At 29.5% G+C, this 27147-nt stretch overlaps 1 protein-coding gene across 1 annotated transcript; it reads right to left on the reverse strand.

Annotated features, from left to right (window-relative positions):
• Positions 1–115: 115 nt before the first annotated feature.
• Positions 116–26819, reverse strand: LOC107437424 (putative sodium-dependent multivitamin transporter). Its single transcript, XM_087167843.1, has 11 exons — positions 26442–26819; positions 24544–24609; positions 24310–24429; positions 22304–22458; positions 20061–20201; positions 12687–12825; positions 10740–10953; positions 7154–7308; positions 5565–5746; positions 3283–3380; positions 116–1097 (listed from the first exon to the last, which is right to left on the reverse strand). Exons 1-11 carry the CDS (start codon positions 26781–26783, stop codon positions 949–951), a joined length of 1761 nt encoding a protein of 586 aa, XP_087023969.1. The 5' UTR covers positions 26784–26819; the 3' UTR covers positions 116–948.
• Between the last annotated feature and the right edge of the window lie 328 nt (positions 26820–27147).

Below are 27147 nucleotides of genomic sequence, written 5' to 3' on the forward strand. Positions count from 1 at the left end.
ATGGTAATTGTTTCTTTAACAACGCAACTATGTTGAATATATTTTTATTGAAGTAATTTTAATTTAATGAGATTTTTAAAACATATTTTTTCAGTAATAATTTCTAACAAGAATATTTCTTATTAAATTTGTGAAAATTTTATTTGAACAAAATAACATTTTTAAATGAGCATTTATTTGAATATACACATTTTTCTGGATACCCATGGGGGTAGGACAGTGTTTCTTCGTCACAAGTGGCCTCTCTCCTCGCAATTTAAATTCTAGTTTCATATTTTTATTTGTATTTTCTCGATATTTTTTTCTGCTTTAAACAAACTTTTGACGATATAGTGTTATTGGACAGCACATTTAAAAAAAGTAGGAAATATCGGGGTCGCTTCATTAGTTATAAGAATAGGAGAATTAGCACTTCATAATTTTAAAAACTTTCATGAATTGCCTCTCAAACATTAAAATGATGTGATTCGTGGTTATGAGTAAATAATTTAACTCCACACGTTTCTCAGCTTTTTGATTTTCAAAATCAAATCTCATTGCAGTTTAAATTTTTAAAAAAGCGATTTAGATGACGCTAAAAATTTCCTCAAACATCAATTGCATGAAAATAACGATACTTATCAAAAATCTAATAACTATTAACTGTTTACTGCTTAAATTTCTATCAAAAATTGTTGATTTCAAAATTTTATTGGCATAATTTTGTGAGGAAATAATTATACTTAACTAGCTTATTGCCATTGCGCATTAGTATTATTGTCTCTTCAGCTACTTGAATCAAGTTATTTTAATTACTGCAAATGCTAAGGTGTTGATAAAGTTTTGTGTTAAATAGGAAGTTTCAAAAATATTATAAATCATAAACTGTAAAATTCAGTTTTAACAGTAGCAAAATACATAGTGCTTGTTCTCAACATTTTTTTAAAGTTATACTAATGAGATTACTTTTCACTGTCTGGAAGATAAAACTATGCTATCTTCCTGCTCGAATTCATTTTTAATTTCTTTACTTTCATTTAAAAATTTCTTCTTCATCCAAAATCTAGTCACTGGACTAAGGCATACTGAATTCTCAGGAATTACATTGTTTTTCCAACCTGTAAAATAAATATTTAACATATAATTTAAATAAATGTAATACGAATGCGCTCAATAATAACAATGTAGCATAAATGAATGCTAAGTATACAGTATGACCTATGTAAATAAACCAGAATATTTATGTGTGAGTGCAAATTCGCAATTTCAAAGCAATCCACGCCAAATTTGATGCAAATACGACGGATCTGCAGTCTGTAAAATAAACAAGATAAAAATAAAGGTTTTGTATTAGGTGTTATGAATGCGTAGTATGGTGATATAAAAGAACTTATTAGAGAATTTCAAATCACCAGCATTGAAACTGGTTTGTTTATTGTGCTCGCGCGCGCGCGTGTGCGCGTGCGCGCGCGTGTGCGTGCGTGCGTGCGTGCGTGCGTGCGTGCGCGAGTGCGCGTGTGCGCGTGTGCGCGTGCGTGCGTGCGTGTGCGTGTGCGTGCGTGTGTGTGTGTGTGTGTGTGTGTGTGTGTGTGTGTGTGTGTGTGTGTGTGTGTGTGTGTGTGTGTGTGTGTGTGTGTGTGTGTGTGTGTGTGTGTGTGTGTGTGTGTGTGTGTGTGTGTGTGTGTGTGTGTGTGTGTGTGTGTGTGTGTGTATGTGTGTGTTACGGCGAATGACCGAAATAGGTGGTTGTTGTTGACTGTTACCGGTGAATGTCGAGAAACACCAAATAAATACGTAGGTGAAAGATCGAATATTTCATTACATTCTTGTACATTCGGACCCTCACCGGTGCATATCAACAATTACATAGTCGCTTTGGTGAATGTCCGAAATGTTTGTTATATCCAATTTCATATTAATTTATTCGTTGATATTATTATATTTATTTGATATATTTATATTTATTCTGTATTTTAATACTTACTGACGATAGATTAGAAGAAACATCAGTGTTTGGAGTATCGGACAAATATATACCGGGCAATGGCACTTGACCTTAAAAAAACATCAGTGTAGGGTATACCGAGCAAATGTATACCGGGCAAATGTTAATGTATGGCCTGATACTCCAAATACTGATGTTTCTTCTGATCTATCGTCAGTAAGTATTAAAATATCGAATAAATGTAATTATATCCACGAACAAATTCATATCAAATCCAATGTAATAAATATTTCGGACATTCACCAAAGCAACTATGTGATTGTTGACATTCACCGGTGAATGTCGACATTTTCGAGACTTCGGTCAATCACCGTAACATATATATACATACATATATATTATGGTGCTAGTGTTGTCACGCGAAGAAATTTTGAAAAAAAAATTATTATGGAAAAACTGATTAACTTTGTAATTCCGTTCATAAACCGGATATAACCAAATGGCAGGAAATCGTCAAAATTATTGTTAAAAATATACTAAACATGTAAAAAAAATTTTACTAGCATCTCATACTTTATTTAAAAATAGTCAATAAATATGACAATGTTTACAATATGCTGTATACAATGCTTAAATGTTTGAACAATTGTTGCTATGTGTTTTTCGTCGGCATATTTATCTTATATATGTTTCTAAATACGCACCAATGGTGAGGCATAAAGCCTGTGGAAATTTCGGCCAATTTTGTGCAACATGTACTCAACTATCACAATCGCCAATGAGGCAACAGTTCAAGTGACCAGATAAATAATTCGCTATCGGGGATTTTTTGAAAGTAATGACTTTTCTTAGTCAATCAATTCTTAACAGATATTACGCGATATTTAATTCATAGTAATAATTAAATCCCTCAAAAACTTACCGGAACATGTTAAAGGACAAAAATTCTGATATAACGTAATTTTAACAAAAATAATTACCGTAAATTCATTATTTCAATAATTAAATACTACTGTAAAATTGCGGTCCAATATTTTACGGTAATTCCTCTTCCTTTGATAAGACGAATTTTTAAAAACGTATTTTGCTGAAACTGAAAACATAAAGCTGCCGGGAAAGGGAAAAAAATGAAAATAAAAAATTTGAACTATTTTATCTTAATTAATTGCGCCTATAGATATGTCTTTCAATTTTGAATATGATTTTCGTAATGTTGATCTATCTATTTGATCATTTGCTTTTTTTTCACCCTTTACGAATAATGGGTATCCAGCTAGTTTATTTATAAAAATAATACTTTTAAATTATAGCACTAATATTTATCATGAAAAATTAAAATAAGTATGCTTTTACTTTACCTGTCACTACGATGGCGAAGCAAATAAGAATTTGAGTCAAAACATAACCAATGAAGCAAATCCACATATAAGATATCTTGTACAAAATAAAAGTGTCTCTAAAAAGTGAAAAAAAATATTAATTGCAAAAATGTGTAAAGATTTTAAAAATTATAATATACATTAGAGTTTCTAACTATACTTCATTCAGAATATTGTTATTATGTCATAATAAACATATATTGTATAGAATTTTTGAAATCTATATAGATGTAGATCCTACTTCAAAGATTGATGTTCTTAAACCAGTATGTTTCCCTATTAATTTACTTATATTATTATTATTATTCTGTTAATTTCAACAGCAGAGTTGGACATGTTACTAATGCTCTATTCTTTACAGCTATATTTTAGTATATAGCTGTTATTCAGTTATATACAAAACTCTATTTTAGTGTATAGCTGTTATTTAGTTATATACAAAACTATATTTTAGTTTTATAGTTTATTAAATATACTTGATAAAAATTTCGTTTCCCTGAGCAGTTTTTTTTTGTGTGTGTGTGCTTGTTTGTTTGTTATTTTTGTTCATGAAAAATAGATTTTGCAGTTTTATTCCGGGGGAAAAAATTTTAAAAATGGAAGAATCATTTCCATCATACTCATTTTAGAAAGAAACTTTCGTAAAGAAATTGAAAACACGAATTTTGAAGCTAAAATCAAAGAAAAAATTGCAAAAGATTGCGGCAACCTTGATATGATGACTAATTTAACCATATTAAAATAAAAATATATTCAAGGATAAATAATTCAAATATTTATTTACACGATACTTCGTTCATCCTGAATGGCAACATGGTATAATTTAGCACCTTGAGATTGTATCTACTTTGAAATATTATGATTCAAAGTATCGATATAGTGGTACAGTGAGTAAAATTAAAAAATGAAACATCCTGAACAACTTTTGATCAAATGATCAAAATTTGATTTTAAGTGGTAGGACTCAATTTTAATAGTTCAAGAGCCAAACCTCAAATAAGCTAATTAATTAGTGCAGACAATATCTTAAGTTAAGGAATCAGATAAAACTTTCTCTAAATAAACATGCTTTTTTTCGACGAATACGGATTTTTTGACATTCGAAATATGAGGAGGAGATAGCCGCATTCTGGAAAATATGGTCCCAATAGTTTGGTCAGGACAGCAGTCGTAAGTATGGACAACTTAATTTTTGCGTATTTCGTCTTATCTCGAAAACGTTTTTAAGCAATTCAAAAAAATTTTATACACAATTACAAAATACACTTTTCCAAAGAATATTCTAGCACTAAAAATATATTTTTAACTCATATTATTAAAACAATTATTTGTGTTAATATTAACGTATTATTAAAATTTCGTTTTCTTTAAAAACAGCATTAGTACTATATAAACATTTGAACGCGAAAACAAGTCTTTCAAATAAATTCGAAACAACTAGGCTATTTTGATTGATTTATACACTAGGAAGAATGGCCCTAAAAACCTTACACGTAATCTAAACATTAAAAAAATTTCTATAAACTACAACAAAAATCAAAGACTATGTTGATATAAATAAAATTAAATGTACTTACTTTTTAGCTGCATATAAATAAGTATCTTAAATTAACATGATTAATACACGAATACTAAATCTCAATAGCATTTCACCCAAAAAAAATTTATTTTTTTGAAATCTTCGTGCTGGCACAAAAAGCTCTTGCTCGTCTTTTACTGATTTCTTTCAGCAGTTATAAACAGCGACATGTTGAGCTAACATCTTCAGCAACATGGTTATAGCTTTATGATATTAATCAAGTCCACAAAACACAAAGATACGCAGAACAGAAGAAAAAAACATGACCAAGAGCAGTTGTTTTATAACCTGCGTACGGTGCGATACGTAAAATTTCCGGATTGTTTTAAATCGTTAAAGAGTAAACTACTTCGCTTTTATTGATGATTATTGTGTCACACATTTTTTTAAAACCCAAGTAATCATTCATTTTGTTACGATCATTGTACTAACGAAATTTATATAATAATTAAACACTTGATTAACAAAAAAAATCTCTTTTTTTATCATAAATGTCAACTAAATCAAAAATAATACTGAATGAGAAACAATCAGTGGTGAGCGGAACCTCCTGGTTCATAAATGGTTCTTCAATTTTATAAATAATTTGTCAATATTTTTTCTATTGCTTATGCAATTTGGAAAGGTACAAATTATGATAAAATTAATTTATGTTTAAAGACAGAAATTTAGTAATACTTACGTCGTAAGTTTAGGAGTTTGCAAGAGGGTGATAGTACCGTTCATTTCAGTGTTTGTAACATTTACTAAAGGACACATGTCAGTGGTGAGAGGTAAAGATGGTTCAAGATACTTTGAATGTATGGCTCCGAAGCCCAACCATGTCATCAGTGAATATCCTACGACTAGGGCAACTGATACACTCTAAAATTAATTTTTTATAATGGTAAGTTTCTTTTCATGTATATTTATTTTAAAAAATTATAATAAATAAAGTCTCATTTGGAAGGCAGATTTCTGTTGATAGAGACATTTGGAATATAAAATCACTCGCAAAAAACTCAAAATTGACGACAAAAAGTGTACGTGTCCAGAACCAAGGCTAAAATTTCCTTTCTTGAAGGAAACGCTTTTCTGCAAGGATTTCCTCACCCAAAAGTTCTTTGCGTAGCTACCATTGAGAAAATTCAAATCTCTGCGAGTAAAAAGTTAATGAATTTTTTCGAAATCCTCTCAGTTACCTAGCAACGAAAGAAAATTAGAAAAAATTATTTATCTCTCTGAGATTCGTCAGTTAGTGCCGAGGCTGAAGACCAGGTAAAAAAGATAAAGAGCTCGAATTTACTTCGTTTCCAAATTATTTTTATTAATTTATTAATTGCTTTTAAAAATTTTGCGTAGGATATTTTTACGTTGCTAAATTTTATCAGCAATTATTGTAGTTAGATGTGCTCAATTTTATAAACAAAAACAATATTAAACTTTTCTAGCATACGGCGTTGTACTTTATGTCTGCTTTCCTCAGAAACTTAACTAAAGTAAACGTGTACGAACTGTTCAACCTTTTTACAGTTTTCTTCAGCTGATATGCTCGAAACAAATAAATATACAGAAACATCTTCAAAGCAGCGTATTAACTTTGAATCAGGGCTAAGCTCATATAGCCAAATATTTTAGGTAAAAGCGTGACGCGTGTTGATTCAAACTGATGTGTTGAAACACAAGAAAGATTTATAAAAATGAAATTTTCATACAATCTTGACAAAAGTTACTTTACTGCGATATTTATTCAAAATTTGAGCATTTCTACAGAGATCTATATTTTAATTTTTTTATTGACATTTCTGTAAAATGATGAGAAGAAATAATAATTTTTCACTCCTGATTTTTAGTACTGTTTAAGTTTACAAATATTCTAGAAATTTGATCATTTTAATTTGATATATAAACCAAATATTTTTTCCAAAAACAAATTGTAATAAGTAAAAACTTAATTGAAACGTCAATTAGTTAAGCAGATTTTAACCATCACTACCAAAACGTGTTTATAATTTCAAAAAAAAAATATTTCGTTGCCACAAGCATTTCTTATCATGACTGCGTGGGCATGGTAATTTAATTTGAAAAAAATTTTAAAAAATTATTGAATTAACATTTTTTACAGATAGAGACATTTATCAATAATGTTTAACATTCTCTCACACTCAGGTAAGCACTTTTTGAAATGATTGCACATCTTCTTAATAACTTTGTTTATGTAATTATGTTACTTCTGAGTACGTAAACGAGATGGTATGTGAACCATTGTTGATAAGAGCCTCTTTCTTTTACCTTATCATCTCCTTTTCTTGTTAAAACTCCTGTCAAAAATACAGCTAAAACGGGACCTTCCAACGAAGATATAAAAACATTCATAAGTTGAACAAGACTTCTTACTTCTAAAAAACAAAAACTCAGTCCTACACTTGCTCCCCCATACACAACAGCTGTAAAAGGTAAATTTAAAGCATTAATTTTAGTAACTGCTTTTTGTAGCAATATCCTATAGAAATACATAATCGTGAACAGAAAGTTTTTAAAATCAAAACTATTAATTTAGAATGAAATGATACGAATGGTGGTGGTATTAGTTTTAACATAAGAAAACCATTGATAAATCTTATAATGGAATATATTTCAAACTAAATATCCGTTAATTCTGTGATTTAAAATGTTAAAAAAATACAGCTATTTGTCAGTGCATAGTAAAACAAAATTCCATGCGAAATTAAGTGCAAAGGCTGGCAGCAGATATCTGTAAAAAAATATTTAGACCTTAATTTCAAAGTCCATAATAAAAAGAGTTGAGAAAAAATTAAGTAAGTTTTGATTTTAAGAAAATTAATACTTTTCTTCTGTCGCATTTAATTACATATATCTTCTTCTCTAGCTTTCCAACTAAAAAAAAAGCAAAGGCAATCCCAGTCAGCTTCTGGCATTGTTGTTTATCCAAGGTAGTTGACACTCAACATGCCACGATTACATTGCACGCGATTTTTGCATTTTCTAGCCACCTGTGACTCAACGACCTCCTTTCCTAGTACCATAGGGTTTGCCAAAAACCAATATCCTTTCAGGATTGCAGGTTTTCTAATCTTTGCAAATGTTTAAACCATCTTATACAATCAGGACAAGATTCGGTTCCTAAATTTAATATAGAGATCACTGTTGTAAAATACTCTCCATATGTTATTTTCATTAACAGGGCCATAACTTTCCTCAATCTTTTTTCAAAGATCAGTAATTTATCTGCTGTTGCATTAGTAAATGTCCAACTATCGCAGCCATAGAGGGCTAGTGGTTAAACTAGAGTATTATTAACTAGAGTATCACCACAATTTCAGTGCATTATTATTTATAGCCCTTAAAAACTACTATTTGCTATCAGAAGATTATTGATTTCTGCGGTTATGTTATTATATTTATTAATTGATGCTCCATGGTTTCCAAATTCTGCAACTGTATTAAATCTGTACTAATTTATTTTACGAAATTAAAAGTTGGTCTTTTAGTGCATCTTTCGTGTCGAACTAAAAATAACGAATTTCAGTGTGTTTTTTTAAATTCATCATTAGACGTAATGATTATTTACTATTTTTCCTCAAAGTTATTCCTTTTTAAAAGTTAAAAATATTCACTATTATGTAAACACATGTTAAGTTTCTGTACACTCTTTTAAAATAGAAAATTCCAGTAGACCAAGTTTTCCATACTCTTAGACCAACATAGGGACATGAGGATTACTGATCGGACATCAATCCAAATTTAGGCTTAGGAAGTTGTATCTATTGCTATCATCTTTATAATCTATTATATATGTAATATATATTGTATAATTGCAAATATTAATAGGTGTCATTTTTTTAAAGTTTTTATACACAATCAAAATATAATGCGGGTGAATGACTGCCAGAAATGATATAAGGCTAAATTTTTAGCTTCAAAACTAAGATAAGATATCCAAGTTAATCTGAATTTTAATGTACTCTATGAATCCAACAAAATGGTAGGAATAAACTGGGTTAATGGGTTTAAAAATTTCAGAATTTTACCTAAAATTATTGAAGAATTTTCTAAATAAGGGGAGTGGTAATTCTAATGCATACAAATATCATATATATATATATATATATATATATATATATATATATATATATATATATATATATATATATATATATATATATATATATATATATATATATATATATATATATATATATATATATACACAGGGTGTCTCAGTTAAGCGTTTCAGAACTTTTAAGAGGGGTAGGGGGCCTCCAGACGACTCGAAATCATATAGCAATGTGGGGTCGGAAATGCTTTCCTGAAACGGTGACGCACACAGAAGCACCATAAAGAAAAGAAACCGTATGTAAAAATTCGCTATAATAATACATTGAAAAAATTACATGGCCTCCTCGGTCATCCGACCCATCATGTCTTGATTTCTGGAGTCATATGAAAACACTGGTTTATGACACCCCTGTTGATAATGCTGGTTGCAAGAATCGCAGTAGCTGGATGCGAAATATGCCTGGAGTATTGCAGAATGTTCGAATGTCCATGCGCCGAAGATGTGAGGTGTACAATGTAGCCGGTGGCAGAAACTTCGAACACCTACTTTGGCCCATGTACCATATAATTTATTCAATGTATTATTACAGCGATTTTTCACTTACGGTCTCTTTTCTTTATGGTGTTTCTGTGTACGTCACCGCTTCAGGAAAGCATTTCCGACCCCACATTGCTATAAGATTTCGAGTCGTCTGGATGCCCCCTACCCCTCTTAGTTCTGAAACGCTTAACTGAGACACCCTGTATATATATATATATATATATATATATATATATATATATATATATATATATATATATATATATATATATATATATATATATATATATATATATATACAGGGTGTTCCAAAATTATCTTCACAGCTTCAAAAATTCATAACTTCGAACATAAACAAGATATTTATATTCTGTCTTTTGAATGTATTACTGCAACTAATAAATTTTTTTTCAATAGGCTGAAAAGTTATAAGTGAGAATGTGGACACCACAACAGAAAGTTCAATGCGTCCCATGGTTCATAGAGACGAAATCAGATACACAGGTTCAACGATTCAAGCTATAAGCACAACTTCCAATATTTTACATCTTCGCGATTTTTGTTCACTGTTTTATTATTGTACTTTTAAACCTAAACCGCGTTTTAATTCACGCCGGTAAGTTTGATTTCTGTTTACATTTTTCTTTTATTTCATGATTTTTTACAACCTAAGGTTTTTTGCGATATCGACACATATAAAGAATAATTTTTATCTTAGGATAATTATTCTTTATTCAGAAATATCGCATTTATAGCAATAGATGTGTCTTGATAACGACTATTTGCTTTTACCATTCTTGTTTCTCTGCAATTTAGTTTTTTTATTTTATTCATGTGTTTTATGTTAATTTGTATATATATATATATATATATATATATATATATATATATATATATATATATATATATATATATATATATATATATATATATATATATATATATATATATATATATTTGTATGCATTAGAATACATAAGTAAAATTATGTCTTATTATAAAAATAGGTCAATAACAAATTTCTTTGTTTAATCTACAGATGATTCCTCTTTCAATTTCCAATAATATTTAGATGTCGTTTATAATAAAAAAAGGTGTTGTACAAAGTTGTTTGTTTTTGAGACTTTTTATCTAATTATTTTGAAATTATGACCTTTGTCTAATTAAAACTTGAAGGAAGGAAAAGAAAAACCATGTTAAACAAATTGATGCCTGAGAGCACACATAAGAAAATATAGACTAAAATTTTGAACATACACAGTATTTTTACCATCCACACAACTTTCCTGTCAGATATAACTCCTCGCTTTCGTTCATACAGTGGTTTGATGAAATCCAGAACTGTCACAGTGGAAGCTGAATTAAGGCAAGAAGATATAGTACTCAAAGAAGCACTAAAAATGCCAGCAATACAAATCCCAGTCATTCCAGGTATTGAACTGAATTTGTTAACAATGAATGCAGGAATAATCTAAAATTTAAAATGCGTTGTATTTTAAATTATGTACGTTTGGTAAGTAAATGAAGACATTTTCAGTTGAAAGGGAAGAAACCCTCCGAAGGAAAAAAATCTCCTTAAAATTGAAAACCATATGCATAGCTGCCAACTCTTCCGGTTTCCCGGGGAGATTTTATTTTCTTATTTAAAGTGATAACGAATCTCATGTTATTCCATTAAACGCTTTAAATAATACTAATAATTATAAATAAGTTTTACCATCACTACATATAAATAATTACAGCAAATTTATGAAAGCACAATAGTATTAACGATAGGAAATTTCTACCTGTCAAAATACAAATATATTTGCCAGTAAGATTGTTTTTTAATAATTGTTTTGCTACCACTAGGAAAAGTTATTCTCGGAAAGAGTGAAAGTTGGCAGGCTTATGATTAATTGTTTAGAAGTATTTTTGAATTTTTAAGCCTATAATGAATAGATTTACTTAAAAGTTACAATATGCATAATAAAAAAAAATTCACATTGATTTAATGAAAACTTTAAACACAATTCATAATTGCTATTTTATACTGTTTTTAAAGCATTAATGAATGAAAATACCTTCTTAAAACCAATTCTATCTTATCGAACAAGTACAGATAAAAAAATGTATACTCTCACTAAAAAAACATAAATGAAACGTATCTTTTCATTTAGAAAATGAAAGAAAGGATCAAATCATTAAATTGCATGAGATTTTGATAATATAATCTATAGGAACAGCAATGAAAGAAGGAATAATATTTATGTTGCAGCATCACACGTCAGCCAAAGTTCTAAGTTTAAAACCTTTAACTCAGTTTATTTCGTTGATTAGTTTTCACCGCGAAGGCACTTAGTTAATAATTCGATTATTTATTTTGAATATATAATTTTTTCTAGCTCAACGGAACTCAAAAAGATTTTTTCATCTTAACATCTAAGTACAGGAATAATACTACAGCACATGAGTTGAGAAAGCCACGATGATGAAAGTATATCTTCAAATATATATATATGTAATTTATTACAATCAGTAATAAATTGAAGATCGTCAGTTAAATTATGGAATGAGGTAACGCTGTTGGCCACTAACAGGGAGTCCTATGAAAACCATAAGGGACCTCTTATACTACAAACTAAAATGATGAAAAGTAAGTAATTTTTGAAAAAAACTTCCGGGTGTCACAAAACTGACCGGAATTTTTGGACTGTGAGGAGAGAAAAATTGAGCTGGCTGCGTTCTGCTTAGAAAAGCGTCGTCATATCATCGAAAAATTTTGGAACTTATAGTCACGGTGAGATAAATTTACTACGTGTGATGTTTCACTCTTAATTGTTGTGGAAAGAGGCGTATGTTCATGGAAGACTTAGTGATAAATCACATTTCCAAATTGTTTAGAAGAAAATTTTTGTGTTCGTTTTTAGTGTAAACCGCAGCAATTTTCCCATGCACCAAAATAATTCTCTTATTCTTTACATTTTTATCTAGAGAAAATGTTAGGACATTTTTAAATACTCATCTAAAACCAATACTAAACAGCAGTTTAATGTAGAAGTATCCTCTTTGAAAAAAATATGTCTTTTTACTTTATTTTATTAAATTATACAGTAAATACAGTTGAGTTTCATTTTCACACATAGTTGAACATGTGTATAAATATATATTTGAATGTATATTTATACACATAGTTGAATTTTACTTTCTATAAATGTTACCTACTTGATCATATCTTTTAATTCCTGTTTGTTCTTTATTTAAAACTGGATCACAGTGATAATAAACAGAATATAATATCAGTCCAAGCGTATGACATGAAAGTAATGACAATGATGCAGGAATAATACTCATTTGAAATGTCCTGAAAAAAGTTTTCTGCTTTTAACTCTTTTCAAAATATAATTGCTAATACTTATATTTTGGAAAAATTTAAACACTTATTATGACAATTGTTGAATAGTGAAAATTAAAGCCTTCCGAAATTAAATTCTTGTAGATTGATTACTACAACTAGAATTTATTTCAAAGTATATTTTTAACTCTCTGTTAAAAAATATTGGATTTTTGATTTATTATTCTAAAAATTAGCATTTTGTCATCCAGAAAGTAATTATTTTGTTCAGCTGAATTAAGCTGTCACACAAATATGACTATAGTTGTCACAAATGACAGGCACTAATGATACGGTAGAAGAAGATTGAAGAGACATTGAACTTTTAGAAAAGTTTTAGAAAAATCTGATCTAAGATAAGAATAATGAATCTCCATTAAAACATAATTACTTAAAAAACTCAATAGACATGAAATAGTAAGATACGGAATGCAATAATATATAATTAATGAATCATAAGCTCACCGAACAAAAAATTAGTCACCCTACTCCGCAAGCACAGATGAATCGGTAGGATTCGTTAGACGACACAGTGGTCAAGTGACGTGCACACTGTTTCAACGTGATCAAAGGCAATTAGCTATCAGTGAGATATTTTTGCTTGAAGCGGAAATTGTGTGTAAATATGGGTAAGTGTAAGGTTGTGATAGAGTGTAAAAGGGAGCAATTGTGTTTTGCCGTGCCCATGGTCATTCGGTGAATGAAGTTGCTAGATTTGCTAGTGTTTCGATGCGGACTGTTCAACGAGTCTACAAGTAGTGGTGTAATACATGTGGTCAGGAAAGACGACGTCAGAATTGTGGTCGGGAAAAGCTCCAGCATGAAAAGGACCGGAGACGTGTTTCAATTGACAGAGAAATTGCTTCAGTTAGTAAATTAAGGTTCATCCCAACCTGTTAGTGAGAGAACACTGCGACGAGAGCTGCATGCAATGAACATTTGGTGTCGAACATGTCGTAAGAGGCCATTGCTCAAACAGGCACATAAGGCAGCGCGACTTCAGAGGGCTAGAAGTCACCGAACGTGGACAGTTGCTGACAGGCGGAATGTAATATGGTCTGATGAATCCCGTTTTTGCCCTTATTCAAAAGACGTACTTCGTCGAGAGCTATGGAGAGTAGGTAAAGCATTTCATCATGACTGTGTGCAAAGTCAGGTTCAAGCCGAAGCTGGGTCTGTCATGCTTTGGGGGCATTTTTCTTATTATGGATTTGGTCCTCTCACTGAGGTGGCCACTAACAAGAACCAACACGTTTACTTGAACATTCTGGATGATTAGATGTTCCCTTTCAGTCAACATCCTAATGAAGAGTGTGTTGTCCATACCCCTATTTTTCAAAATGACAACAGCGAAGATCACCGGGCTGGAAGAATATATGACTAGTTTTATGAACACTCAATCACATCTCGACTGGCTGGCGAAATCACCTGACTTCAATCTCATTAAAACTTTGTGGAACATGTTAGAACAACGGGTAAAACGCCGAAATCAGCAACCTCACAATTTCGTAGATTTGCACTATCAAATCCTCAGAGAGTGGCTTATACTGGATTCGACGTACCAGCAAAACCCATGGACTCAATTCCCAACCGAATCCAGGCAGTTTATCGAATCCAGAGGTGGTGTTACACGCTATTAAATGTTTTTCATTATTTCTCTAAGGGTGTTTTGCTTATTACTTTCATTCTCTGAGAAATTTAGTCCATTATTTTTATTTGAAGTAAAGTTTCCTTTTAATCAAATAAGATATACAATAATATAAGTATGCGTATTAAAATCTCAAACTACTTGAATTTGACCAGAATTGTGTGGCTTGAAATGAAGGAAGTTCTTTCGTGAAAATAAGTCTATTTATTAATGAAAAGTATATAGAAAAATGTTTTCAGTAAAATAAATAAAAGGATTTAGCATTTAGTTATATGCATGGTGTTCGTTAATGACGGCACATAATAGGTAGTTATTAAATCTTTATCAAAAATGATTCCAAATGAGTTGAATTTACCCAAAGGTGTTTCTTTTTTTTCTCTTCCTTATAAAATATTTTAATGGTTGTCTAAAAAACAACATTTGATACGAATGAAAAGTTTACAGATAGAAGAATGACTTCTCTATTTTCATTAATTACGCTTTTAAAAATTAGTATATACTAATTTTTATCTGTAATTTTAAGAAAAAAACGTTTAGATTTGGTGATTAGTTTAAATTATTTGCCATTTAATCACAAATTAGACATTAAAAAGCTTGACCTCTTTATAATAACACATTGAAAATCGAAACAATTTCGGAAATTTCTTTGGCATAAGCCTACAATATGAAATGAAGACATTTCATATCCTTTCCTGAAACAAGAATTTTCGAAATCCAATGATGAAACAAAATTACAATCAAATTGTAGAAGAAAGTATACAATTGTAAAAGGAAATTATACAATTTTATGATGTTTTCAAAAACAAGTAGAAAGCAAGAAAAACCAACCAACTGAAAAATTATGATTTGATTAGGAAAAGAATAGTAAAGCATCAGAGTTAAATAATTTTATACTTATTGAAGAAGGGATTATAGTAAAGACCATTCAATTGAAAATTAATGTCACATCGTTTGAGACTTTGATCCTTTTTAAGATATTTTGAAATCCTCGAAAATTTTCCTTAATTTTTGAGAATTTCATAAAAAAAACTAATGATGCGAAACTGTTTAAATTATTAAAGTGATGTTGTTAGAACAAATTATGACAAAAGTGTCTGAGTCGTCAACGTTGTTTAGTGATATGATTTAAAAATCTCATTAGAAAAGCCATCTTTGCTTCAATTGCTCATTGAATTATGAACAAATATAACGAAAGAAGTTTTAATTTTGGAATAAATATTCGTAAAAAAGTCAGAAGGGAATATAAGTTGCTTCGAAGACATCACAATTTTGTCAGTATATTTTTTTTATCACTTGCCAAGACAAGATCAGAGAAAGCGCAATCTATCCAAATACTAATTTTTTTTGAAAAACTGAATCCTGCCTTAAACCTTAGAGAACGAAAAATATATTCAGTATTTACAGCTAGATAGCACATCCGTCTTTCACGGACGGAAAAAACCGTCTTTCTTAATTTTTTCAAATTAACAATTCTTATAGATTTGTTACGAGTTTAGTTTTTACCTTTCATTAAACACTATTTTTTATTAAAAGCATTTTTTTATTAAAATGCGAATTTAAACAATTTTTTTTTCTTGACGATTCACTAAATGTAACATTAAAATTAAAAACTATTTAATTAAATGTTATTTTCTATTTCATCAGCGTATATTTTGTTTCCCACAATTCTATTTAGATAAAATTTAAAGCAAATACTTTTATATTTCCATACATCAAAATTTGATATCAAAATTTTGATATTAATCAAAATTTGAGCCAAAATTTTGACGGAAAAAATGACGAAAATGTAGATAAAATTGAAATGGTAGACATTTTAATTTTATCTACATTTTCGTCATTTTTTCCGTCAAAATTTTGGCTCAAATTTTGATTTGTCAACGAGATTATTTAGCAGTAGTATAAATCATTACAGCTTATTATTACTTTATAGTTCAGTTCATAATTTTAATTGCGCATGTTTGAAAGACACAATTTTGTACAAAACTTGTCAGAAAATTAAACATAAAACACTGTTAAGAGTTTCATACGGTAAAATAACCAGCAGTAGTTTGTCCATGCAATAAACAATAAAGTTTATGATTAGAAACATTTCCTTATCTTAAAAGTTATGGAAATGGTACGGTAAAGCAACCGTTAACACAAAACTAGACGGTTTCGTAACCATTTGCAACTAACATAGTTCCTAAACCATAAAAATGAAATTTAAATTGACATGGGAGTTCTGTGGAGGTTATGTCATTTTTGCGTGGATGATAGTTTCGTATTTTAAAAGTCACAGATTGACGAATGCAGGACTCTTCAGGTGTTGAAGGAATGTCAGGAATATTGTGGTATCAACGCTGGGATTCGATGAAATGGCTTCGTTAGGTGGGCCTAGTTGGCGCATATAGAATTCTGGTTGCTATTAGGTAAAAGCAATTAATAAACGTTTTTTTCTCACTCATAACACATTGCATATAATCTTTGTTATGGTTATTTGAATATTATGGTTGTATATATGGTAAAATGACAATGAAATAAATTGTTATTTAGCCATTTTTAAAGATAAAATTCTGACAGTGCAGATTTAGAAGTAAATATAATCTTTAACCATTATGTTGCTTATATCTACACCATATGTGTTTTCACGATTACTACATAAACTAACAAAATAAGTTTAAATATAAGCAACAGAATAGTTTTAAATAGTTTAACTTCACCAAATGAAGATTAAATATCTCTATAATTAAAATCAAACTGATGTGTCTTTTTAAAAATATTTAATTAAGTACTAGTAAATCAGGGTTAAATAAATAACTTACAGGCAAATACGATTATAAGTTTTAGTAATTTTAATCTGATGACTGACTAAGATTTTTGGATATTTTTTGTTTAAATAAGAAAATTACACCACTCGTTATCTAGCTTTAAGTTGCGTAATCTTTTTATGTTCTATTGAGAAATATTTGCTTTAATGTTTTTTTAAATATTAAGAATATTTCATTTGCAAATTCAAGAATTATTTTAAAAATTAAAATTTCGGAAATATTTCATGCATAAATTTGTCTTTTTTTTCTGCTTCTGCAATGCAGTTTTAAGCGTAATCGCAAGATTCCAAAAGTTAATATATTTTTAATTGCTTTAATAATATTTTATTTTAAAAATGTTTTATAAAGATAGTATTTGAAATTATATTGTATAGTATTGTATAGTTATAAATCATTCTAACTAAATTATGATATTAAACCTATACTAGTAAAGGAGACTTTTTACCAAAATAAATTTACCTTTTTGAAGATAAAGAATATTTAAATATCCTGGATAATAAAATTGAATAAAATGTTTGGATAGATCAGAATTTGTTGCCTTCTGTCAATAACTAGTAAGTTCACTTGTCGCCGTTGCCCAATCTGCGTTCTAGAAAGTTTATAGAAACATGCAAGTACGAAAATTAATTTATTGCTTAAATAAGGCAGCATAGAACATAAAAAAATTTTGTTAATAGGTCCATTCTGAAGTAGATTGTCACAGAATCACTAACCTGTAACCCGAAATTAATATTTCTCGAAATTCTTAAATTACTCATACTGTAATATATTTTGCCGTTGCTAAATAATGATCCAATTTGCAAATCCTTATTGTCACCATTTAGGCACCTGTAAAAAGATACCTATAAATAAAATAAAGTTCATGTTTTCATCTTAATATATCGAATTTAACCTTACCTGACAAGAGATTTTATTTTTTTTCCGGCTCAGCAAATTTCGATTGAAAGTTTCAGACAAGAAGTATATTAGTAACCGCGAATGTTGATTGCGAATTCAAAGTGAGGAGATATATTTAAACTGGATAATGTTTAATGAAAAGTAGTTGTTAAAAATTCTAGATTATTAAAAGCAATTAGTTTTAAATATTTAGTGGTTTGAAGTACACTGAGGGAAAAAAATCTCAACCCCGTGAAGGAGTTGTGCTAGATAAACTAAATTTGGTAGACTTGTTTATACAACTAAAAGATGATGACTATTAAATTTCGCTCTTGGCGAAAAGTTTCGTAAGTACGTATTCGTATTCTACAGATTGTAAGCGTTATTTTTCGTTAAATTTGGACATAGTAAGTTGCTGTTAGTCAAGAATGCCTTTAATAAAACTAAGAAGCCATTATCAACAGCTCACTGACTTTGAACGTGGTCGTGCAATAGGGCTGAGAGAAGGTGAATTTTCTTTCCTCGATATTGTGTGTGTGTGCGGAAAGACATGAGCGAAATGTATCCACTGTGCATGGTTGTTGGAAGCAATGGTCAAGCGAAAGTACCGCTTCAAAAAGTCAGGGTCCAGGGTGACCTCATGGCACTACTCAGAGGGAAGACCACCGTACACGACGTATGGCTGTGGAGCACCGTATTGCGTCTGCATCAAAAATTCAAGCTGCAGTTGGCCCTGCAGTGATACAAAGAACTGTTAAAAATCAGCTATTTCAAGTACAGCTCCAAACAAAACGCCCTGTAGATTGCATTCCACGCACTCCAAACTATTGCCGTTTACGACGTGAGTGATGTCGAGTTAGAACTCACTGGAGGACAGAGTGGAGATCTATTGTGTTTTCAGGTGAAAGTCATTCTGCCTTGGTGCAAGTGATAGCTGTATATTGGTTAGACTTAGGCCAGGTGAACGCCTGCTGCCGACAGGTCTCCGGTGTAGACACACTGAACCTATACCTGGAGTTATGGTCTGAGGAGCAATTTCCTATGACAGCAGGAGCACTCTAGCGGATATTCCATTGCATCTTGAATACAAATTTGTACTCCAATCTGGTGATTCAACCTGATTTGTTGCCATGAGAAGCATTCAAGGGGATATTTTTCAAAAGGATAACGCTCGTCCTGCTGTTGTAACCCAGCATGCTCTACAGAATGTCGACATGTTGCCTTGGCCTACAAGATCACCAGATCTGTCCTCGAAAGAGCACGTAAGGGACGACAACTTTAGCGTCATCCATAACCAGCATTAGCTATCCCGGTTTCGACTGACCAAGTGCAAAAGACATAGAACTCCATAACACAAAATGACACACGGCATCTGTATAATCCAATGCATGTCCGTTTGCATGATTGCCTTAAAAATTCTGGTGGTTACACAGTTAACCATGCACCAGTAGTTCATATTCGCAATGTCTTTTTCTCTTAATTGCTTTAACCTGTGATCTTAAAACTTTAATCAATTAAATATGTTATTCAGACAAACGCATTGTCGAAATTTCATTACTCTACAATAATTTCTTCTTAGTGTTGGGATTTTTTCATCGGAGTATTTACCAGACTGTAAGAATAAAAATAATTTTGATTGCAACATTATTTCATTTCACAACATATTATTTCTTACTTGCAACATGTAACTATTCATACTTTACCTTTATCATATTAGTTTCATTTTCACTACCATTAATCAAATTGAACTTACTATAATTGTATAATTGAATGCCCCCTCTCTTATTACAAATAAAAACAAAAAGTAAATACCAAGAAATGTAAGCAACTTAAACCAATCAATTTACTAAAAATAATGTTTTAGAAAAACTTACGACTTAGCTCTTTTAAAGCTACTTAAGCTAAGCACCCTTTGAACTTCGACTTGATTCGTCCCATAAAATCCAAATCCGAACAATATTCCACGTGACAGACAGCCCCAAAAGCTATATCGTTTGGTGAAATCCAGGGTGAAGCTAAAATATATATATATATATATATATATATATATATATATATATATATATATATATATATATATATATATATATATATATATATATATATATATATATATATATATATATATAGAATATATAAATATTCAATAGAATCAAAAATCATTTTGGAGCAGTTTTAAATTACAAAATTATTTATTTAGAAGTTTTATAAAAATCGTAAAAATCTCAGCAGGACTTATTTTTAATTAGGTGCATGTGCGGAAAAAAATTTTAAAAAATTTTCCTTATTTTGTCGAGAACCGTACTAGGCAACTAATGAAAAAAGTTTGTTCAAATATCTAAGAAATTTTAAAAGTGTTAAGTAATTTCCAAAGTTATTTTTATACTTTACAAACGTTTTACAATAGTGTCAAATACCTCTTACTACAAAATTCATTACAAGAAAAAAAATTTAAAAAATTTAAAAATGCTGAACTACATTACGTTAAAAATTTTTTGTCCAAAGTAGTCTTCAAAGTAGTACTTTCTTTTAAAAAATTTTAAATGATTCGGGGTTTTCTAGAAATTTTATATTGTATCATTAGACAGAAATAATAACAAGTTATAATACCTTACAATAATGGTCCAAAAACCAAAATGTGATGGTATAGAGAAAGAAAACATGCTTTTATTGGAGATAATCCCCCACAAAACCGGTCTAACGTTTAATAAATCTTGCTAAATAGTACAAAATAAAAGGTCAGGAAAACCCCTGATCATTTTGCGCTTTCTTTTAAAAAGTAGAAAAACTCCTTAAAAAATTGCTTGAAGTCTTAAGATATTTAAATCAAACTTTTTTCATTAGTTGCCAAGTACCTCTCAGTACAAAATTCACTACAGGTAAAAAAAAAATTAAATTTTTTCCATGCATGCATAGCATAAAAAGATACTACTTTAAAATCTTATATCTTGAGCTTTTTTTAACTCTCTTTTTATAATTCTAAATAAATAATTTTGTAATTAGATTTAAATACTTACTCTAGGTTTTTAAAATTTTTCGCGGTTATTAAAAATAATAACTAAACTAATCGATACAAGATACAAGTTTATTACTTGATTTTCTAACATAGTATTAAAAATACTTGTTTTCTTTCGTAATTTTTTGTAGGTCTTCCAACCTCTGATAGCTTTAAAACTGGTAGCTACGTATAAAAAAATCGCATGAACTAAACATCTCTAAGGTTACAAAATTATCCTTTAGTATTTCTTTAAGAAATTTTAAAAAATTTTAAAAACTCAAAGTGTCTTTTTATTGCAGGGTAGTGTATTTAGATTGAAAGAACTAATTCATTATTATGGACAGTATTAACTGTATTAATCAAGTGTAGAAAGTAAAATATTATACAATCATCACTAGCAAATGAAGTCTTAAGAATAAAGAAATCTTAGTAATGTTTTTAGCTTCCTACCATACTTAATAACTTTAAAATTATATCAATACTAATACATTTCGTTATAAACATATACTGTTACATATTAAAACGTAGCCATGGCGTTTATAATTAATATTAAAGACACATTGATTCAATATCATTCAGAACCTCCCCTGTTGTCAATGTCCTGATATCATTCCTGATTGCCCTGTCCTGATATCATTCTCTGTCTGTTGTATAATATCAATTATGAATAATGATTTTGCTGTATATACCTTATTAGATATATACAGCTAACTGAAACAGAACTAAATCACGTATTTAAGTATACAACATTTTTTTTTTCTACGTTAATTCCATATCTATTATTCCAATGTCATTTTAAAAATAATTTTAAAATGACATTGAGAACTTAATTTTAATCACTTTAGTAGAAATTAGGGCATTAATAGATCCCTTCAGTAAGATTTATTATACATCACATCTTATTAAATTTATTTTTAATATAAAATTTGTGAATCACAAATGTTACTTTTAAACATAATGAATAGATCTGTAATAGTAAGAGACTAACATTAGTTACAGTCACACAGAAGTTAATTATCAACTATCAATTACCATTAAAAATTCTATTATTCTAAATATATACAAATGGCATTTATGAAGCACATAATAAAATAAACAAATTAAATATTGCATGCTTACTTAAACATTTCCAATCGATTGTCTGAGTTGGCTTGATTATATATTTTAGATATACCACCTGCATCTCCTATTCCAGCAATATACAATGAGGTTAAACATACCAGTATAAGTGCAGCTTGGTAAACGTCAGTCCATAAAACAGCTTTCAAACCACCCTAAAATTACTCACATTTTTAATATTTTTCCTTAATTATTTAATTAAATTATTATAGTTGTGATTATATAACTGTGATATTATTAACTCACTGCAAGTACAGATTATGGGGTATTAAAGTAAACGAAAACTTTAAAGGCATGCTTATGTTCACAAAAACATAAAAAATAACTATTTTAAATTCAATGCCTTCTAATATATTGTTTGAGAAATTCCTCGATAAAAATTAATAAAGAATTTTCAATATGCTATAAAAAATATAACAATGAAAGTTTATATCTCCTTTCTCTTCAAAATTATAATTTTAATGGGATTTTGCTGTGTAGCTCTATGAAAATCAAACTAAGGAAAAATGGAAACTATAGAAAGTGAGATGGAAATTAATCAAAAGTGTGGATGATTAATACTACTGAAATCTTTAAGAGTAGATAATTAAGAAAAGATGAAAGATGCAGAATAAAAAAAACTGATATACATATTGAAAGACAATAAATCTGTTTCATAAAATTAGAAACTAAAAGCTGAATATTTTCTTAATAATTATTTTGTATCAAGTATTAAATACAAAGCCTATGTCAAAAAATTCGATGATCAAAATTAACGTCGTAACATTAAGTTTCAAGTTCAGTCTTTAAGTTCCCCATTGGCAAAATGGTTGTTGTCTAATTTTTTTTGGAAAAGAAACTTTATTGTGTTTTTATTTTGGACATCTTTAACTGTTAATCCTGAACTGCTTCGCAGACATATTTAAATGTAGCTCAGACACATTCTATGTAAATTCTTTTGATGACTGAATAGACATTGAACAGCCAATCGAGATGAATGTTAACTTTTTCGGATTGGTACAAGGGTGTTTGATGGAGATTGCAAGCTGCATCATACACCCGTTTCGGATTCACAAGTTCATATATAGAAATAGGATTTGAAAGCTGGGCTTTTTTCCAATTTTATATGAATAGTGAATGAATCATTTAAATTGCGTGGAAGACAGTATACGGTCTTGTGCAAGTTATTCGGTCGGTACGTTGATAATGGATCCCTTTATCTTTAACTGGTGATCAACATCTAGATCTCGTATTTGCATGAAAGGGGTTCGGGAAGTCACCATTCGCTCTTCGGTAGGGTCTTCGGTAATTCTCTCAACCACTTTGGTACTTTAGTGAGAGACGGGCTTCATGCTTGCGTTTGTAAACGGAATCTTTTCGTTCTTCCACTTGCGTGTAACGCTTAAGGTATTCCCGTCTACGTTCTTTGACTTTTTCAGCCTCGGTAAGTGTAGACCTTGACATCGTTTTTTTCTTGCTTCAACTCTAACTTTTCGGACCGTGTCAATCAGTGTGAACTATCTTTATTTGTGATATTCACCTGAATTAGTAAACGATCCAATTGAAAACGATCCAGTTTGAACTATAGGTTAGAATTTCTGATTCTAAATTAAAACAACGAAAACAAAAATATCGTTCAAATTATGAAATTCTCTTTTATTCACAACTCAATACTAACAAAGTTTCATTATTATTCGTGAGATAATTCCTTTTAACTATTATGTGCATTACTTTAATAACAGTTAAGTTATATTCACAGTTTGCTCATGGTGGGAAATTAAGATTAATACTCCTTGTGTGTTTGAAATATTTAAATTATTGTGTGTATTACCTCAACAATATAAGCTCGTAGAAGTTTACAATCCAAGTCCCTCATTAAAACACATAAAGAAGTCCATTTAAAATCAAAATTAAAATTGTCAATTTTCGTAAATAATAACAATATGTACAATATATGTATAATAATATAATAATAATATAATATAATAATAATTTTTAAATAATATGAAATAGCACTATAAACTCACTACAGAGCAGTAAAGAGTACAAATTACTCCTAAAGATATCACAGATAGTTCTATAGACAAGTCTGTAACAGCACTGAAAGCTAATACTGCTCCATAAAGATTCAGAACAATAAAGAATATCTAAAAATAAACAGTAAAAACTATATAAATGAAAGATCAAAATATTGATGCTGTAATATTAAAAATTGAAGTGAAATAGAATGAGAAGTTAGGAGACAAAAATTTATTATTTACCATTTGTACAACGAAGAACGCTGATATAATGTATCTTGTCTTGCTTCCGAACCTCATTTCCAAAAACTGAAAAGATTTTTTAAAATTGTTTTTTGTTTTTAAAACAAAAAAATTGTTTTTAAAGCAAAAGTTGTATTTTAAAACAAATTATTGCTAGTTTCATTTTAATTTTAAGCAATTTTCATATTCTGCGTAACTTAAAAATTACTTTCGGAAAAAAAAAATTACTCTCAAAAAATTTTCTGGTGTCTCATTTTAGTACAAATTATTGTATCTAAGAACGCAAGAGATGTTTTATATGATTCTAAGAAACATTTAATTTAAAAAAAAAAAATAGAGTTTCAAATTTTAATAAAAATGAAAATATTGAAGATTTCAAATTGGCAATTTTAAACTTGTTTTAAAGAAGGTAACCATTAATATAGTTTTTTTTAGCTTTATTCATTATTTGTTATTATTATATTAATAAAATTAAATAGATAAAAATGGAATTCGATATTTTACTAATTTATAATTTTTCTTAAAATACTTATTAAACACCAAATTATATTTTTCAATTTCCAGGAGAAAACTAAAGCAAGAACTTGATTTTTGCTGCCTTAAATACAAAAATGTATGTCAATTTCAATCAAAAACGAATAAATTTATAAACTAATAATTTTGATCCAGTTATAAATAAAATTTTAAAAAAAAGGCATTTACCTTGTGAACTGTTGATACACCACACTGTAAATATGCTGGTATAAAACCCAAGATGAAATAACCATTCCAATGGACATCATTTGAAGTGGTATAGCAAATTGGAAACCACATGGAAAGCTCGAAACGCGTGTTTCCGTGAATGGGAAAAGCTCAAAACGCCTGTTTGCGAAAGCGCATAAAGCTCAAAATGCGTGTTTGCAAAAATGGGCATAGCATCTGATTTCATTTTTTAACTTCTTTTATGAGTACTTTTCTAAAGAATAAGCTTATAAATCGAAATAAATTTTGATGTTAATCATCGTGAAGGAATTCCTGATTTTTTTCACATGATGATAATCGGAATAAATTCGTTCTTTCTATCTTTTTTAAGAGACTTCAAAAGTCAACGATTGCTTTCACAAGGGATTCGCTGCGGGTGCCATAAATTTATAATAGTAATTGTAAATTTACGTTTACGAAATTAGAATTTAAAATTCACTTTATCGTTAGAGTCCGAATACGAAGAACTCACCTGAAAAGTAACATTTATAATATTCCTAGAGACCGCAACCTCGAAACCCGGAACTTTACCCAGTAATGATTATGCTTAGTGTTCAAATGAGTAAGGAAAAGTAAGCACGCAATTCCCAGTTTAGTTGTTGAATGTGAGTTGATTACTGAAATTGAGCATCTTTTTTTCCCTTTTTTGCTGTGTCTATTTTCGTAAACACGCATTTTAGAGCTTCGTCCATTTTCGTAAACACACATTTTGAGCTTCGTCTATTTTCGTTAAAACTCATTTCGAGTTATGTATAAATTCAAAAACTCGCTGATGAACGGGATTTTACGCCATTTTTCGACCAACCAATATGCGTTTTGTTGTCATTTTCTTACTTCCTCTGAAATTCGATGGATGTCAATTATAAGTTAAAATCAGTTATAAGGCAATCGAGTTTTTCGATTATAAGTTACGATTAATAAGCTGCTTAAAATAAAACTTTATACTTTAAAATTTTATCATTTTTCATATAATCGATAACAAAATCTAAATTGTAATTTTAAATTTCCTGGAAAAAATTTAAGTTATAATTAATTTTTTGAGTCTTAAATACAAAAGAAATAATCATATTCAACCGAGAACTGATAAATTGGTTGAATGAATTTTGAAATAATTCTTACCCACATATAAACAAAATATTCACACAAAAAACATTTACCTCGTAAACTGTTGATACACCACACTGGAAATATACTGGTATAAATACCCAAGATGCCAAAACCATTCCAATGGGCATCACTAGAGGTCCTATAGCAAATTGGAAACCATATTTGTATACTTCCGCGGGTGCGGAAAGTATACAAGAGGGTGATAGGAAAGTCACTACTACTGATAGAATAACTGGTATTCTCGTCATATTCCTACCAGCCAAAATATATTCTGTTGCCGTCATTTTCTTACTTCCTTTGAATTTCGATAAAAGTCCAATACCTACTGAAATCAGTAATGAAATGCATATCACAATGTAATCAACTACACCAAGATAACTTTTACCTTCCATCTTTGTTGCATCGGAGATGGAAATTAAGTGTTAAGAAAGTGTTTCTAAAAAGGAAAAAAAAATAAGTGATGAAATGTAGGGATCATTAAGAGTAAAAAATAAATCCAAAACTAATAAATGTGAGTAATGCAAAATATGATCAATTTTAATCATAGTATTGTATTCTTCTGAAATAATGGCCAGTATCCTTTGTAAAAAAGGAACACTAATTGAACCAAGAATTTATGGATGACAAATAGATAAATAAAGCGCTAACAATCGTTAAATGCATTATTTATCTCCAAATTACAAAAATATCGCTCAAGTCATTCCGTTTCTTTTTCAATTTTCCGGCTGCTTATGCTAGTTTATATGTAATTTTTTT

The sequence above is a fragment of the Parasteatoda tepidariorum genome, chromosome 7 (genome assembly GCF_982258835.1).
Source record: "Parasteatoda tepidariorum strain Cologne lab strain chromosome 7, Ptep-v5.0, whole genome shotgun sequence".
In the NCBI taxonomy this organism is placed as follows: domain Eukaryota; kingdom Metazoa; phylum Arthropoda; class Arachnida; order Araneae; family Theridiidae; genus Parasteatoda; species Parasteatoda tepidariorum.